Source organism: Cetorhinus maximus, chromosome 6, assembly GCF_964194155.1.
Source record: "Cetorhinus maximus chromosome 6, sCetMax3.hap1.1, whole genome shotgun sequence".
Lineage (NCBI taxonomy): Eukaryota > Metazoa > Chordata > Chondrichthyes > Lamniformes > Cetorhinidae > Cetorhinus > Cetorhinus maximus.
The window spans coordinates 92,814,640-92,829,393 of NC_135884.1; the positions used below are offsets into that span (position 1 = coordinate 92,814,640).

At 42.1% G+C, this 14,754-nt stretch overlaps 1 protein-coding gene across 2 annotated transcripts in view; it reads right to left on the reverse strand.

The window, feature by feature from the left end:
- Positions 1-732: 732 nt before the first annotated feature.
- phaf1 (phagosome assembly factor 1) overlaps positions 733-14,754 on the reverse strand; it is a 67,337-nt gene continuing 53,315 nt past the window's right edge. Inside the window, exons 9-16 of one of the 2 annotated variants that reach the window (XM_078544064.1) lie at positions 11,621-11,754; positions 11,036-11,119; positions 10,865-10,947; positions 8,045-8,088; positions 5,084-5,136; positions 3,381-3,439; positions 2,821-2,893; positions 733-2,410 (exon numbers count right to left, since the gene is read on the reverse strand). In XM_078544064.1, coding sequence (XP_078400190.1) covers positions 2,321-2,410; positions 2,821-2,893; positions 3,381-3,439; positions 5,084-5,136; positions 8,045-8,088; positions 10,865-10,947; positions 11,036-11,119; positions 11,621-11,754 — 620 coding nt within the window. In that variant the 3' untranslated portion in view covers positions 733-2,320. The remainder of the gene's footprint in view (positions 2,411-2,820; positions 2,894-3,380; positions 3,440-5,083; positions 5,137-8,044; positions 8,089-10,864; positions 10,948-11,035; positions 11,120-11,620; positions 11,755-14,754) is intronic. The other variant, XM_078544065.1, reaches the window with a different exon arrangement.

Genomic DNA, 14,754 nt, shown 5'->3' on the forward strand with positions numbered 1-14,754 from the left:
CATTTAACCCAGGACGGAGTTTCAAACCCCATATCCTATCAGCCACCAAGGTTATCTTCAACTCTACATCACCCTACAATTGCCAGAATCCACAGCTAGCCTTTTCTCACTTCTGCCATATATTTTCCCAATTGCATCCATGCTGGCTTCCCATCTGCTTTCCTCCACAAACACAAAAACTCAGCCACCATATCCTGTCTCACACTAATATTTCTACTCAACCATCACCCCTATTCTGGTTGACATGTTTCGAGTGAGTCGCTGCCCAAAGCCTTCAGATATTTAAAGAGGTCGAATATTCTGAAGTTTCCAGGCAACATGAAAAGAGACTCCATCTATGGGGGTGAACTTGTTTAAAAATCAATCTGAATTAACAGGTATTGCAATGTAAAGAGTTCTAATTGACCAGAAAGCCTCTTAGCCATTCAGAAAGTCCAGAATGCTGTAATGATGAGTATTCAGTTCCTCTGTTGTAGCACTGAAGGGGGAAGTGATTGTTTTGGCGAGCTTCCCTACTATCTAGGAATGGATCTGCGATCAGGGCTGGGGGCAGAGGGTGCAACGAGATGGGTCCCCAACTAAAACAGCCTCTCTACAGAAAGTGAACATCTCAAGAAGTGATATCTGGGTGTGCAGGCTCTGCTAGACGAGAGGGTGACAATTTCCCACTGACAAGTCCTTCGTCACAGTCCTACACACTTCAAAAAGAACCAGTCAACTCTAATCATCTCAAACAGTGAACTGGAGTCAGTTTTATTTGTGTTGCAGAATACATGCTCTTAATGTGCATTTTTTTTTTCCTTTTTGTATTTTTTTTAAATAAAGGTCAGAGGACTGTGCAGAAAGAAAAAGAATGAATGAAGAGGCACAAATAGTTCCCATGGTAAGCAAAGGGCACAGGAAAAAGCACTAAACTAAGCAAGTTTAGTTAAGGATCAACAGCTACAAGAGAACAGCTTTCAGCTTCAAAAGTAAACTGTAACATAGTTTTTAAACAACAGCCACGTGTGTTGGGTACAACAGTCTGGAATCTCACAGTTTACAGGAAGACAGAATGCAAGTGTCACCATAACACACATCACACATCCCTGCTACTGGTCCAGAGTCAAAACATTGATTACAATTCAAAATACATCCTTCTCATTGTTCAGCATTAAACTATACAGGCACTCCCTGTACATTTTGTTAAAATTACAAAATGCATTATTTACAGATTTGTACACACAGTGTAAACACACAAAATTTTTCTATGAATTACAAGTTGCTACAATGTTTGATGTAAAAATGAGGCATGGCTAAAAGAGTTTTAGTTGATTAAAAAAAAGAAAAGCGCTAAGCTCTCACTATTTTGATGAGGGAACAGCCCAAGTACCTTCACATCTTCCTATGAATGAACAGACCTCTTGAGAATACTGCAAAGAGCAGCACTGCATATGTGCCGTGTGCAATCTCCCCTGTTGACTGACAAAAATCTGCCAATGGCCAGCGATGCTGTTGAGGACGCACAGTCCTGTCATTTGAAATAGCGCTGAGAGAAATGAGGAAACTAAGCATGTTGAAGATATGTCTTTGGCATCAAATTAATAACATGCAATTCAAGACATGGCAGAGAGGATTGCATTTCAACCCAAAAGAGTGCGGTGAAGCGAATAAATCTTCACTCCCCCTTCCCCCACCGAGCAGCGGGACCGGCTGTGTGCATGGACTGGACTTCTCTCCACACCCCAGTCTCACCCAATTAGCTGGCACTATACCCTGACACTCCTCAGTGGATAAAACACATTAATCAAGTAATTAAAGTGTATGTAGTGCAAATGATATAACCATTTCTATAAAAACGTACTACTGTCTAAGCTACAGAGATAGGCTGTGCCTAAACACACGGACAAACTGTCTCTGCATACTGTGCTGGGACACAGAAATATGAGTGTATGGAGTACCACAACACTACAGGAACACCTAATAACAGAAACCTGAAACACTGCCCATACGAGGCTCATACAACTTGTGCTTCTTGTGTCTGCAGCTCCATTGCCTGCCTCCTCTACTTCTACAGGCTCAAGACAGGGCAGAGCCCAGCTGGTCTGCACTGTACAACTGAGGAGAAAAACTGGCATAATGCAAGCATAGAGCTGCATACCCCATCACCAGGGCCATCACCAGCGATGAGGTCAGTGACAAACCAGAACCCCTCCTCTATCCAAACGAGGCCAGGGCGCAGCATAGATTGGATCGTGCTGTTCTGTACAATTGTGGCAGCAAATCAAGGCACACTGTACTAAACCGGTAGAGTCCTGGTTGGTTCAAACGAGAACGAGGCTCACTGGGTCAGCTCTGTGGTTCGAGATTGGCTGCTGAGCCTGGGAGGGCCATAAAGTGTTACTGATGCTATGTGATTGTTCTGCATGACCTGCAAAGAAAACACAGGCACAACAAATGATCTCAAACACTTTAAAAATAAATTTATATACAAACAAATACATGCATGCACACACATATGGGAAACAAGTCTGTTTGTGCACGTGTGTGTCAGAGCCACATAAGCATATGCACATACACACTAGGTTCCTCTTGTTATTTAGTTTTTCCTCTACGGGCTGGTATAAGGTTTCACGATTGCTAGCTCCCTCTGGTATTTGACTTTAAGTGACCATTATTGTGCTCTTGAAGATGAGTTTTGGGCTATCTGACAGCAAAGAATATCACCGCTGAGCTACATCCTGTCTGCCAATATCCACACTCCTGTAAAGGTCACAGGAAAGAGAAACATGTCTAGGTTCCCCTCCCCAACCCAACAATGCAGAGACCAATGTATCATACCTCAAAGATCATGCGCTGCAGTCCGAAGCAGAAAGTTGATCCAAAAGGGTTTGTGTTGTTTGCTGAAGAGGATCTACATGGGCAAAGAAATAAAAGGAAAGTTAATTAATGCAATTCAATGATGGAGAAAGATTCTACACCATCCAGCACGGCACCTCCTCCCGGTTAAGGGGCTCAATCTCCTTTTTGCTCATTTCCCCATACAGTTTTTAAAAATCATGCATCTTTGCTTTATGAAAGTGCATTATCCAGAGTATGCTGAACGCCATTTGAAAACAACTTAGATTTTTTAAAAAGTGGCTACTCTAAACTATTGTTAAACAAGTAAAATTCCACGGGATGTTGTCCAGTTCACAGCGTTCATGTGCAATACCTGATTTTAAGCCAAACCTATAATTCTAAACAGGTCTTTGCAAAATAAGCAAGAAGTTGGGCTTAGCAGGAGCCTCTGCATGCATTTTAATCTCGTTTCCTCAGTTCTCAAGTTGCCTGTTATGTCTCTCAGACTCCACCGCTACCCTCTTATTGCTACACTTCATGTTCAGATGCTCATACTCTACCTGTGAAGAACCACTGGCTTCTCCATGGGGTGCCCAAGCAACTCCTGAATCGCATCCCACTGAAAAATTGTAAGACCAGTATTAGTGCCATCAATTTCTCACTGATTTATTGTGAGGTTTAATTAAATCTGCATGTTACTTATAATGCAGCATCACAGCTTCAGCCAGGGATGGACATGGCATAAGAAAGGTTAAACTTGCATGCTGGAATAGCTTCTCCCTTTGCCATCAATTTGTAGGCAGCATTGATGTTAGTGGTCAAAGGCTGAGTGGGCTGGCTCAAACAACCTCCTGTTAAATTCATACTTCACTCAGATTAGGTAATTGGAGTTGGATGGGAGGCTAGAGGGGCTAGGGAGAGAAACACAGTAACAAACAAAAGAAAACAAATGAGCCTAGTCTGCTGAGCTGCACAACTTGGCAAAAAAAAAATCTGCCACCACCTCCAAATACATCTTGCCCTACTTCACAACAATTATCCTAACATTTGTTTCACATCCAACCCGTATACAATATAACAAGGAAAACATAAAGTATAAGTTGAGGACTTCCTTCAAAAAGCTCAAAATGGGTCTTGGGAAAGAAACAATCAAGAAACTGACGAACTGCAATTCTTACAATGAGGGAATAATGGAAAATGTGGCTCTCACAAGTCTAAGGTGAACAGAAGTCTTCAAAGAGACAGGGTTACTTTTCACTGAGAGCTAATCCTCATTTTTAAAATGCTTTCTTCTGTGGCATAAATTTCTATATGATTCTTTGGGTTTGGACATCACTTGGAAAGCTGGCATTTATTCATCATCCTTAGCTGCCTGAGAGAATGGTGGTGAGCAGCCTTGTGTTATTGCAGTCCATGATTTGAAGATGCTCCCAGAATGTTGTTAGGTAGGGAATGGAAGCATTTTTAAGCCAGACGATGAAGGAATGACAATATATTTCCAATTCAGGATTATGCACGACTTGAAGGGAATCTCGGTGGTGATGGCATTCCCTTGTGCCTGCAGCTCTTGCCCTTCTAAGTGCTGCTGAAGACAGCTTAGTGAACTGCTACAGTGCATCTTGTAGATTGTACACACTGCAACAACAGCACAGTGATGGTGGGCCAGCGGATGGGGTGCCAATCAAGATGACTGTTTTGACCTGGATGCTGTCAAGAGGATTCCCCTCAACACAGTTATTGGTTTTCTGACCACCATATATATTATGTTTTTCTACATCTGGTGACTACTAACATGATTCGTGCTGCTAAACTCAAACATTTTCTGCAATGACAGCACTGTTTTCTTTTGGATGACAGTACTGGAATTTGAAGGTCTTTTGGAAGACAGTACTGGAATTTGTTAAATATTTGTGAGATGGTACCCAAACACAAAACCTTGAAAAGCACTTGCCAGCTGGTGCCCTGTAGGATCTGCTCTTAAACAGCTCTGCACCGGTTTGACTCCGTGTTATTTTTCCAGTTGTACACAGAACTATCATTTGTATCTCCCATTTATCCAATCAGCATAGTGCACTGAAGACAAGAATTAATCTATAAATATCAAAGTTAAAAGCAATAATATTTATGTGACTCAAGACTACAGATGAATGAGTGCTGCCCAGATGCCGGTGAACACAATAGAGAGTATATGTAAGGGATATATGGAGGGGGGAGAAAAAACAGGACAATGAACTGTTCAGTAGTTATACTTCCGATGCCTCACCTTGCTGTATGTGGTTACAGTACACGTTCTCGCGTGTGCATCAGCACTGCTGTCTGGTGGTAAAAAAAATCATCAGTAAGGAGGAGAATAGCAAAACAAAAAAATGGCTTATTGCCACCTAGCCTTGTTCAGCTGCAGTAAGTCTTAAGACGTGCAAGTCTGCAGAGATGTGAGAGGCAATTTCTGACATCCATATGTTCTCAGCTGCAGAGTAAAAGTGCCATCTACAATTAACTATAAAAAAACATAAAAACGTTTACCATTAACTTTAAAGCAGTTTGGTGTTTAATCAGGATCCATTTTCAGTGCAATAGCGACAAGGAGACAATAAAAATATTAAAGTCATTGAATCCCTCCAAATTAACTTACAGACAGCGCAAGGTATCACTACTGACTATGTAAAGACTTAATCAACATCATATTGATGATCTATTTCTTGAATATTAGACACAAGGCAGATCTTGTGAAGATGCAGAGGTTAAGAGTCAAGTTTCTCCTAAGAAATATAGATGTCTTGCTTTGCCCTATATCTGCCTCCTTTGGCAGTGAAACACAGGCTACAAAAACTTCTATAAAATCTGTGCAGTTCATGAGTTCAGACATCAAAAAAAAAAATCAGACTAATGACTGCAGGCATTTTGACTGTAGGATCATAGTTACAAAACAAAACTGGGCATTTTGATTCAGCAATTTGCTCCAATACCCTCATCTAAGTTAACAGTTGGGGTTATGCCGCACTGATGTCTTTTCAATTACTGGCCTGTAATTATGCACTACTTCAAGAATCGATTTTCACGTTTGCATGTCAGCTGTGGGTTAAACTGATGATTGTATGCTGGGAAGAATTGTCAAAGCTAAATTCAAACATGAACAGGATTTCCTGCTCATAGCACTACCAGACTGCCACAGTTATGATGGTAATTAGAATCTGCCCAACAGTCACATACAGAAAACCATTACTTGCCCAAGAAACTATTAGTCAATATTGCTAGGTGGCCATTTACATTGGGCATTGCAACATAGGGACAGAGTTGAAATCAGACTGAGCTTCAATTATACATCTTAAATTATTATAATGCTAAAAACTCTAAATTTCAACAGAATTTGTGAAAAATTCTCAATAGATGCCAACTCCCTGCCACCCATGCCAACTTCCAACAAACCTGTCTCTGAAATGTCTTGGTTCAATACAATTTCAGGGACAGGTAGGCCTCCAATGTTTGCTTTAACCATATGAGAAAGAACTGCCCACTGCAAGAGAAGGTCCTGCAGTCCATTCTCATCCTATTTAGCAAGGGGGTCAGTTAAAATGTAGCAAATGACACAATCCCTTAAAAAAAAATTAAATTTAAACAACTTGGGAGAAATAAATTCCAGGAGAAGGAACCACCACAAATGGTGATAAAATGAAATTCACCACACTAGACACACAAAGTGACTCAGTGCATGTAGGTGTGGTGCGACTGGAGTGTCGCACCAGTTGTAGATCTGAAACCTGGATATTTTGTGGATCAAAACTAAAGCCATTTAGAAGATTACATTACCCCAAGAATCACAAAGCTTTAAAATGCAGCAACAGTGTAGCATGCAATGGTTTACATTCGCCCGCACCACCCTGGCCCATGATCTCTTCCTTGTCACTGATTTCAGCCCTATTGCCTGGACACTATCCCAACTGAATCAAGCAGTTCATAACCTCAGCTTCCTATCTGATCTCAAACTGAGCTTCCAACCCCTTATCTACCCTGTTATAAAGACAGTCTACCTCCACCACCATTACATCTGTCACCAGCCTTACATCAGACCATTTGGGTATGCTTTTTGTAGACAAATCAATGGAAATTGATGCCATGATTAGTCAACAGCTCCATTATTGTTTATTACACAACTACCAGGGATGGTAGGTGGTGAACTAGATGGACTGTTGTATTTTTTCAATTAGTAATCCATGTCCCATCTGCTAATGAAACCCTCTTCCATGCTTTTGACGCCTCTAGATTCCTTGATTCTGGTCACCTAACCCTACCCCTAGTCCACTTTGAATTTGAAATTCCCATCCTGGTGTTTAAATCTGTCATTGCCCTCACCTCTTCTCATCTGTTAAGCCCTACAACCTCCTGAGTGTTCTGCATGCCTCCAACTCTGGCTTCATCCGTTCTCCACTCCCTTCGGACCATCACTGATGACCATGCTTTCAGCTTTCTCAGCCCCAAGCTCTGATATTCCTTACCCAAACCTCCCTATCTCTCTCTAACCTCCTTAAGACCTAGCACAAGCCAAGCCTGTGGTCACCCCTCCTTGGGCTCGGTGTCAATTGTTTGATTTAATTTCTGTGAAGTGCTATTGGACACTTTCCCAGGTTAAGGTACTATATCAAAACCAATTTGTTGTTATTGTGGATGTGCCACATTGCCACAATAAAATAACCCCCACATTTACTTCAAGAATTAAGAGGGTTGCTGTTAAATACACCGTGATCCAGAACTTGGTTGACAGAGATAGACGGAGGGAGCAAGATGTACACAGGATCCATAAAGAACTCTGCTGGCTGAACTTGAGGCTCCAGCAGTTAGTTTAACAAGTAAACACCCATTTTTCTATAGAAAAAAATCAGAGCTTTCAAAAAAAAGTAAAAAATGAAACCACGTTGTACTATAATGAAATGCTGAATGCAAATTTGCTTAAGTATTTAAAAGGTAAACAGAGCACTAACTGCTCATTTGTTGGCAACTGCTCTCTTCTCCCAGCAACTATCTCATTTTTCCCTTCAACTGGGCACAGTGTCATGCCTGGCAATTCATTTAATCATGGAGCTGCAACCTCCTCTTCCAAGAGCATCTGATTTGAATTCTCTGGAACTATCTACTTGCCAAGGCAACAAGGAAGCTGAATTCTACCCCAAAAGCAGCATCACAAACGCAGCCCCCCTCCTCAATCCCATCTGTTCCAAAGAGGTCTCACCTCGTTTAACTGCAAGTGGGATCTTGAAATCACAGCGATGGTATCTGTGAAAAATAAAATGACAAAGCTTATCAAATGTCTGTAGTCATCCACTCCACAGAACAGCTGAGATTTCTACCTTCCCGATACCCAGGAGAGTTAAAACCTCAAAACTGAACTCAATAGCCAAAGAAATCAGACTCGCACACACACCAAATGCCCACAGGGCTGTTGAGATCTCCCATTCTACACAACTAATATTTAGGAGAGACAAGACTTCTATCCTACCTGGAAAGTTAACTCTCAATCAAATTGTAAATCTATAAAGGATTTGCTTGAATCTAACAAACCTCACCCTGCCACTGGAGGGGACCATTTCCCTCCTGATCACTATGCAGCTTTCAGAAGCACAAGGTGCCACTTTAACAACCCACTTACCAAGATGAGGCATTCTTTTCGGAGGCTAATCTATTCTTAAATTTCTATTTTTCCAGGAGCTTTGACAACCAAAGGATTGGAGAAACAGCATCACGAGAAAGATAGGACTCATCTAGGACTATGGATTAAAAATACACACCTTCAAATCAAGCCTCAATAGTAAACCCATTAACCTAAACACAGCATCAGTAAAACAGCTGTATACAATACTGGATATCCCATGCAATATCAGTTCTAAAAATGATTAAAGCTTAGGCTTTCTTTGAATTACTTACTTATTCTTTAACGGGATGTGGGTGTCACTGACAAGGCCAGCATTTGGTGCCCATCCCTAATCACCCTAGAACAGAGTGGCTTGCTAGGCCATTTCAGAGGGCAGTTAAGAGTCAACCACATTGCTGTGGATCTGGAGACACACGTTGGCCAGATCAAGTAAAGATGGCAGATTCCTTTCCCTAAAGTGGATTAGTGAATCAGATGGGTTTTTACGACAATCGATGATAGTTTCAAGGTCACCATTACTGAGGCTAGTTTCAATTCAATACGTTTTTTATTGATTGAATTTAAATTCCACCAGCTTCTGTGGTGGAGTTTGAATCCATGCCCCTATAGCATCAGCCTGAGCACCTGGATTAATAGTCCAGTAACATTACCACTAGACCACCACCTCTCCCAATGAATTAATTTTCTGCTAGATGCATTTACAGCAACACAGGGGACGAATAATAAAATCACCATTTGCTGTCCAGTGCTCGACTCCCAGACTGGGTTAATTTCTATAAATCATACACCAGTTATAATAAATGTATTACAGTGTCTATCTGAACAAAACACAGTAACAGCCACAAACCTCAGCCATTCCATTGTAACACTATACAGTTAATGTGTCATTTCGTGTAGCAACTGAAGGCTATTAGGAGGCATTTTTTGATCTAAGCACCTTAGTGATTTTCTGCACTGATTAGTCTGAATAACCGGTGGCCACATCATGTTCAATTTTACCACGCTGCTCAAGTGCAAGACAAATTACGTAGAATGCAGCAGGTAGGTCGACTCAGCATATAAGACAACCCCATTTCTTTCAGCACCAAAATGCATGCTTCGGCCTAAACTTGGTGGATAAGTCAACCCCCATTTTTCAGCTAATAAAGACATGTTTAGGACTATACTCACATTAGGAGTGGGCCTCAAATTTTCAGCTCAGAAATACACGTTTAGGATTATACCTGCCTTAAAGAAGTCAGCACATGGGATCAAGCTGGCGATATGGGCCGTGCTGCCAAGAAGATGCGGGGGAGTTTAAGACACACCCACACAGAGGAGCCTGCACAGAACGAGTGATGAACAGAAATAGGTCCTCCTGCCCCAGCGGTTCACATTTTATAGTTGGCACACAAGTCGACCCAGTTTTTGGAAGGATGTTTTTGAAGCTTCAAAAGGTCGACTTGTACGGTACTCTCTCTCAGTCAGCACTGGAATCATTATCCAAGGTAGCCAACAGTCCTCCACCACCTTGCTCAAATTACCTTAATGATGGCAAGCTGCTCACCTGTCAGAGGCATCATAGCTGATCCAACACTAAGCTTGCCTAATGTTCACAAGTGCACACTTTCGAGCAGCGATCCACTGGAAGCCACCTTGAGTGAGAACCCTAGTCAATTCCAACTATCCTTCCCATCTTCTTTTCCTATGGCTGTAAGTAGCAGAAGTTGAACTGCTGACCGTCCTGAAGTGTATGGCCCCATTTGTACACTGGGCCATCGGGACTAGAATCTCCCAGTCTATGGTTTCCTATGATGCCCATTAGTACTCAATGAGGTATACTTTCTACCTACACAGTGCTGAAGGGAGTTTCACTTCTTCCTAAATGATGAATGATCCAAGCCAAGAGGACTCCGTGGTGTTGCACACCACTGCAAATGGAAGCAGCTCCACAACATGGTTCAAAGTTGCTCTCAGCGTTTGCTCTACAGCACTGAAATATACAGCAGTAAGTAGCACATTCAGATTGTACTCATGCAGCAGCAGCAAGCCTTCTGCATAGAGACCCATAGAAGAGATACAGTTCCACAATAATCAGTGGTTTTTGTACCTCTTCCAAATTGCTACGTTTCAGTCAGGAACCTAGACAGTGAACACTGGCTAGCTATCTAGCTGAGACACATCAGTATCAACCTTGATCTTACCCTTATCCAAAAACCATATCCACACCCACACACACCTTGGTCAACTTTTCCTCGTTTAGATTGTAAATATTTAACACACATTCTAGAGCGTTTTTGCCCAAAACCACTATTGCTTAAAAGCTCAGTGGGAATAGTCTGTCTATGCTGCATCATTCTAGGATTCTAAGCCTACAAGTCTCTCTGGAATGCAGTGCACACTGCTGCAGTTGACACTCACATATTGAAGTTGTAATGACCTGGGTAGTTGGTGTGAAGGACAAATTTCTTCACCTGATGTGTGGTGGCGTCAAACAGAACATCCTGCCAAGAGAGAAAGAGATCAATAGAAGTTGCAGGAAGTGAACAGTGTAAAGCCAAATCAACAACAAGTGAGACTGCAGATACGCACCACTCCCAGAGTAAAGTAGTTGAAAAAGTAGTCATTGCACTTGGAGGGAACCTGCTTGTGAGGGGAGGGAGAGTGGATCTTCATCTGTAGAAACAGAGAGCAAACAATCAGTAGTCACAATGTGCACAGCTCACTGTTGCAAAGGGGCAAATGACCCAAACTTGTCTCTGCAAATGCAGACAAGGCCTACATCAATTTGGGCAAATACATGTGGTTTCATAATCAGAATCTTCACAGCTAATAAGGACATTTCTCTCTGTTACCACCCAATGCTGGATGTGGGTGCATAATTAGGTCTTCAGGACATGAAGTGAAACTGTGTAGTATAGAAAGGTGCTGTTACTGTTTAAAGGTCACTGGTATTAAACAGGAGATGGGAACAGCTCATTGTGAAATGCGCAAATTGTTTAAAAAGCAATTTGCACTGGATGCAATAATTATTCCTCAGAAAGGCCTGCAACAAATACATTCGGCCCCAGACTTAACAGTATAACCCTCAGGGTTCATATTTGCAGTGCTGTCCACAGTGAAGAGCAAAGGCTGCACCAGGACAGCCTCATTATCTGACCCCCAAGTCAGACTTACCTTGTCCTCTGACTTGTAAAAGACTTTGTGTGGAGATCCCAGAGCACTCAGCACATCCTGGCAAGAATCCCCAAAATACACACAGCGCTCAAATGTATGCATCTTTGTATCAGCCAATACCCCAGGGCCACAACCTGCAACCAGAGAGGAAGCAGCAGCTTAGAACCAGCTCAGAACACTGGAATAAAGGAAAAGGCTGTAGTTTCATCAAGACAGTAAAATTTATTCAAGCAAGTTAATAAAATACCAGCACCTGGTGACAAAGCAGTCTGGCTCACCAATGTTCTGCACCATGAAATGTTTACATATGGGTTTCAAACATTCACTGGCCCCATCCACCACCCACCACCACCACCACCACCACCACCACCACCACCACCACCCCGCTCCCCACCCTTCACCAAACACCGCATCTCAGCTGTGTTCGGCAAGAAACCAGGTGCAGTGCAAGGCTACTGTACCAGGCTACCCTTCTATAAACAGGGGGCTATGTCCGACACTGAGTGCTAAGGTTGGGAGGAACAGAAATATAAATAAATCCATGTTCCCAGGGGAGTTGCAATGCTAATCAGTAATAAGTTATTTAACAGTCAACAATCTATCAGTTAAACTATAACAAGAACACAAAAAATTTAAGTTAAATTCCATATTTATTACATAGTATTCCAGATTTTTAACCAGCATTTTAGGGATCAATTTCTGCAACTCTGCCCATTTAGAATCAGGCCCACAAATACTTACTGAACGAGTAAATCACGTTCTATTTTTATCATTAAAATTATGAAAGATTGTTAATGTTTTGGGCATCACACTTGGCAAGTTCAGCCACCTTTTCAATGCAAACTGCAGATCAGTGGCTTTAAGTATAGATGTGGTCTGATGCAGAAAATGGAAATATCACTGTTTCCATTAGCAATGCTCTAGTTTGCAATTAAAATGTACTATTGGAGCTTTGCAATTCCGACAGCCAAAAAGACCAAGAGGTCTAGTTCAGTACAAAGTTAGCTGATCTTAGTCAGGAGTGGCACTGGGTGAATTGCTGCTTCAGAGAGAAAACACAGACACAACAGGCTGAATGGCTGCCTCCTCTGCTGTAACCATTCTATGATTCTATTCTATAGGTTGGCATTAGGGTCTGGATAAATAGCATCACCACTCAGGATTAAGTGGGTAAAACCCGTAGCTATGCTTTTGTGACCTGCACATTCGACAATTCCAATGCTGCTCCCTGGCCAGCCTCTTATCCTCCAGCTCAATCAAGACTCTACTGTTTGGAGTCCAATCTACATCTATCCCCATTGACCAGTAGCCCTGTGCTCATTCAGCTACACCGAATCCTGGTCCCAAGCTTCTGGAATTTAAAATTCTCCCCCTAGTGCCTAAAAATAGAGCTAGAGTAAACATGAGAGTGAGCGTGTGAGCGAGCGAGAAGTGGGGGGTAGAATGGGGAAAGAGAGAGAGGGAGGAGCTATGGATAGAGAGAGAGAGACACAGAGTCAGATAGAAATAGTGTTGTTAAAAACTTGTCTATGTATTTTTTATAAGTAATTGAATTCAATACATATCTATCTGGAATTAAATGTCTAATGATGACCATGAAACCATTGTCGATTGTCATTAGTGAACCCATCTGGTTCACTAATGTCCTTTAGGGAAGGAAATCTGCTGCCATCAGCTGGTCTGGCGTACGCGTGACTCCAGACCCACAGCAATGTGGTTGACTCTTAAAAATGCCCTCTGAACAAGGGCAATTAGGGATGGGCAATAAATGCTGGCCTAGCCAGCAATGCCCACATCCTACAAATGAATAAAATAAAGTTAGTAACTAGCCACCATTAACCATGTAAGTCTCTTCATTATTGAATATTGAAATACATCATTCTTCAGCATTAGAGCCAGACCCCAATGGAGATGAGCTAAACTAGCTTATGAGAATTAACAGCCTGCATAATAGGGCCCTATCAGTGAATTACTGCAAGCATGTGACAAAGATGTTCCAATTGATGTGCTCTTTAGTTTCATATGGGGATTTAGATTGGTCACTATTGACCAGGAACTTAACCAGGTCAAACATATAAATACTGTGGTTACATGATCGGGTCAGATATGGGTATTCTGTGATGCATAACTCAATTCCTGACTCCCCAAAGCCTGTCCATCATCTACAAAGCTCAAGTCACAAGTACAATGGAATACTTTCCGCTTGCCGCATTGGGTGAAGCTCCAACAACACAAGAAGTCGACAACACTCAGGAAAATGCAGCCCACTTAATTGGCACACCATCCACCACCTCATGTACTCACTCCCTCGCACAGTGGTAGTCGTATTTACCATCTATAAAATCCATTGAAGCAATTCACCAAGGCTCCTCTGACAGCGTCTTCCAAACCCACGACTACTAACACCTAGAAGAACAAAAGCAGTCGTGCAAAGGAACACTGCCACCTGCAATTCCTATCCAAGTCTCACACCGTCCTGACTTGGAACTACATCGTCATTCCCTCACTGTCATTGTGCCAAAATTCTGGAACTCCATCCCTAACAGCATTGTATCTACACTAAATGGGATGCAGCAGTTCACCACCATCTTTGAGGGCAATAAATTTTGGTTTTGTCAGTGACACCCATAACCAGTGAATGAATAAAAAATTGCATGAAAACACGAAGTGCGCAGTGATTCTGCTGCATTTATACTTGAGTGAAGATCTCAGTTTGGATCGACTGGTGCACAAGTTCATTGCTTATTTATTGCAGGAGGGGAAAAATCCCAAGAGACAGCACACTACATTTTCAATCTACACAGCTCTGGCCAGAAGCAAATCTAGCAGTGAAAACCATTTATGTGGGACACATGCTTGGAAACTGACATACATCAGCCCTTGCCTTCAGCACTCTGTGGTGTTCCACTGACTCCCATTAGTTGGTAACCATGGCCATGCATGCCCATGTGTCATAAAAGTATAATAATTCTCATAATAGTATTGTGATTTATTGCAAAAGTGGGTTAATAGAGTGTGTGTGTGTGTGTGTGTGTGTGTGTGTGTATGTGTGTGTGTGTGCGTGCATGCATGCATGCATGCATGCGCACGCGTGAATTAGAGACAGCTGGTCTGGAGGCTGTGTCTCATCAGAA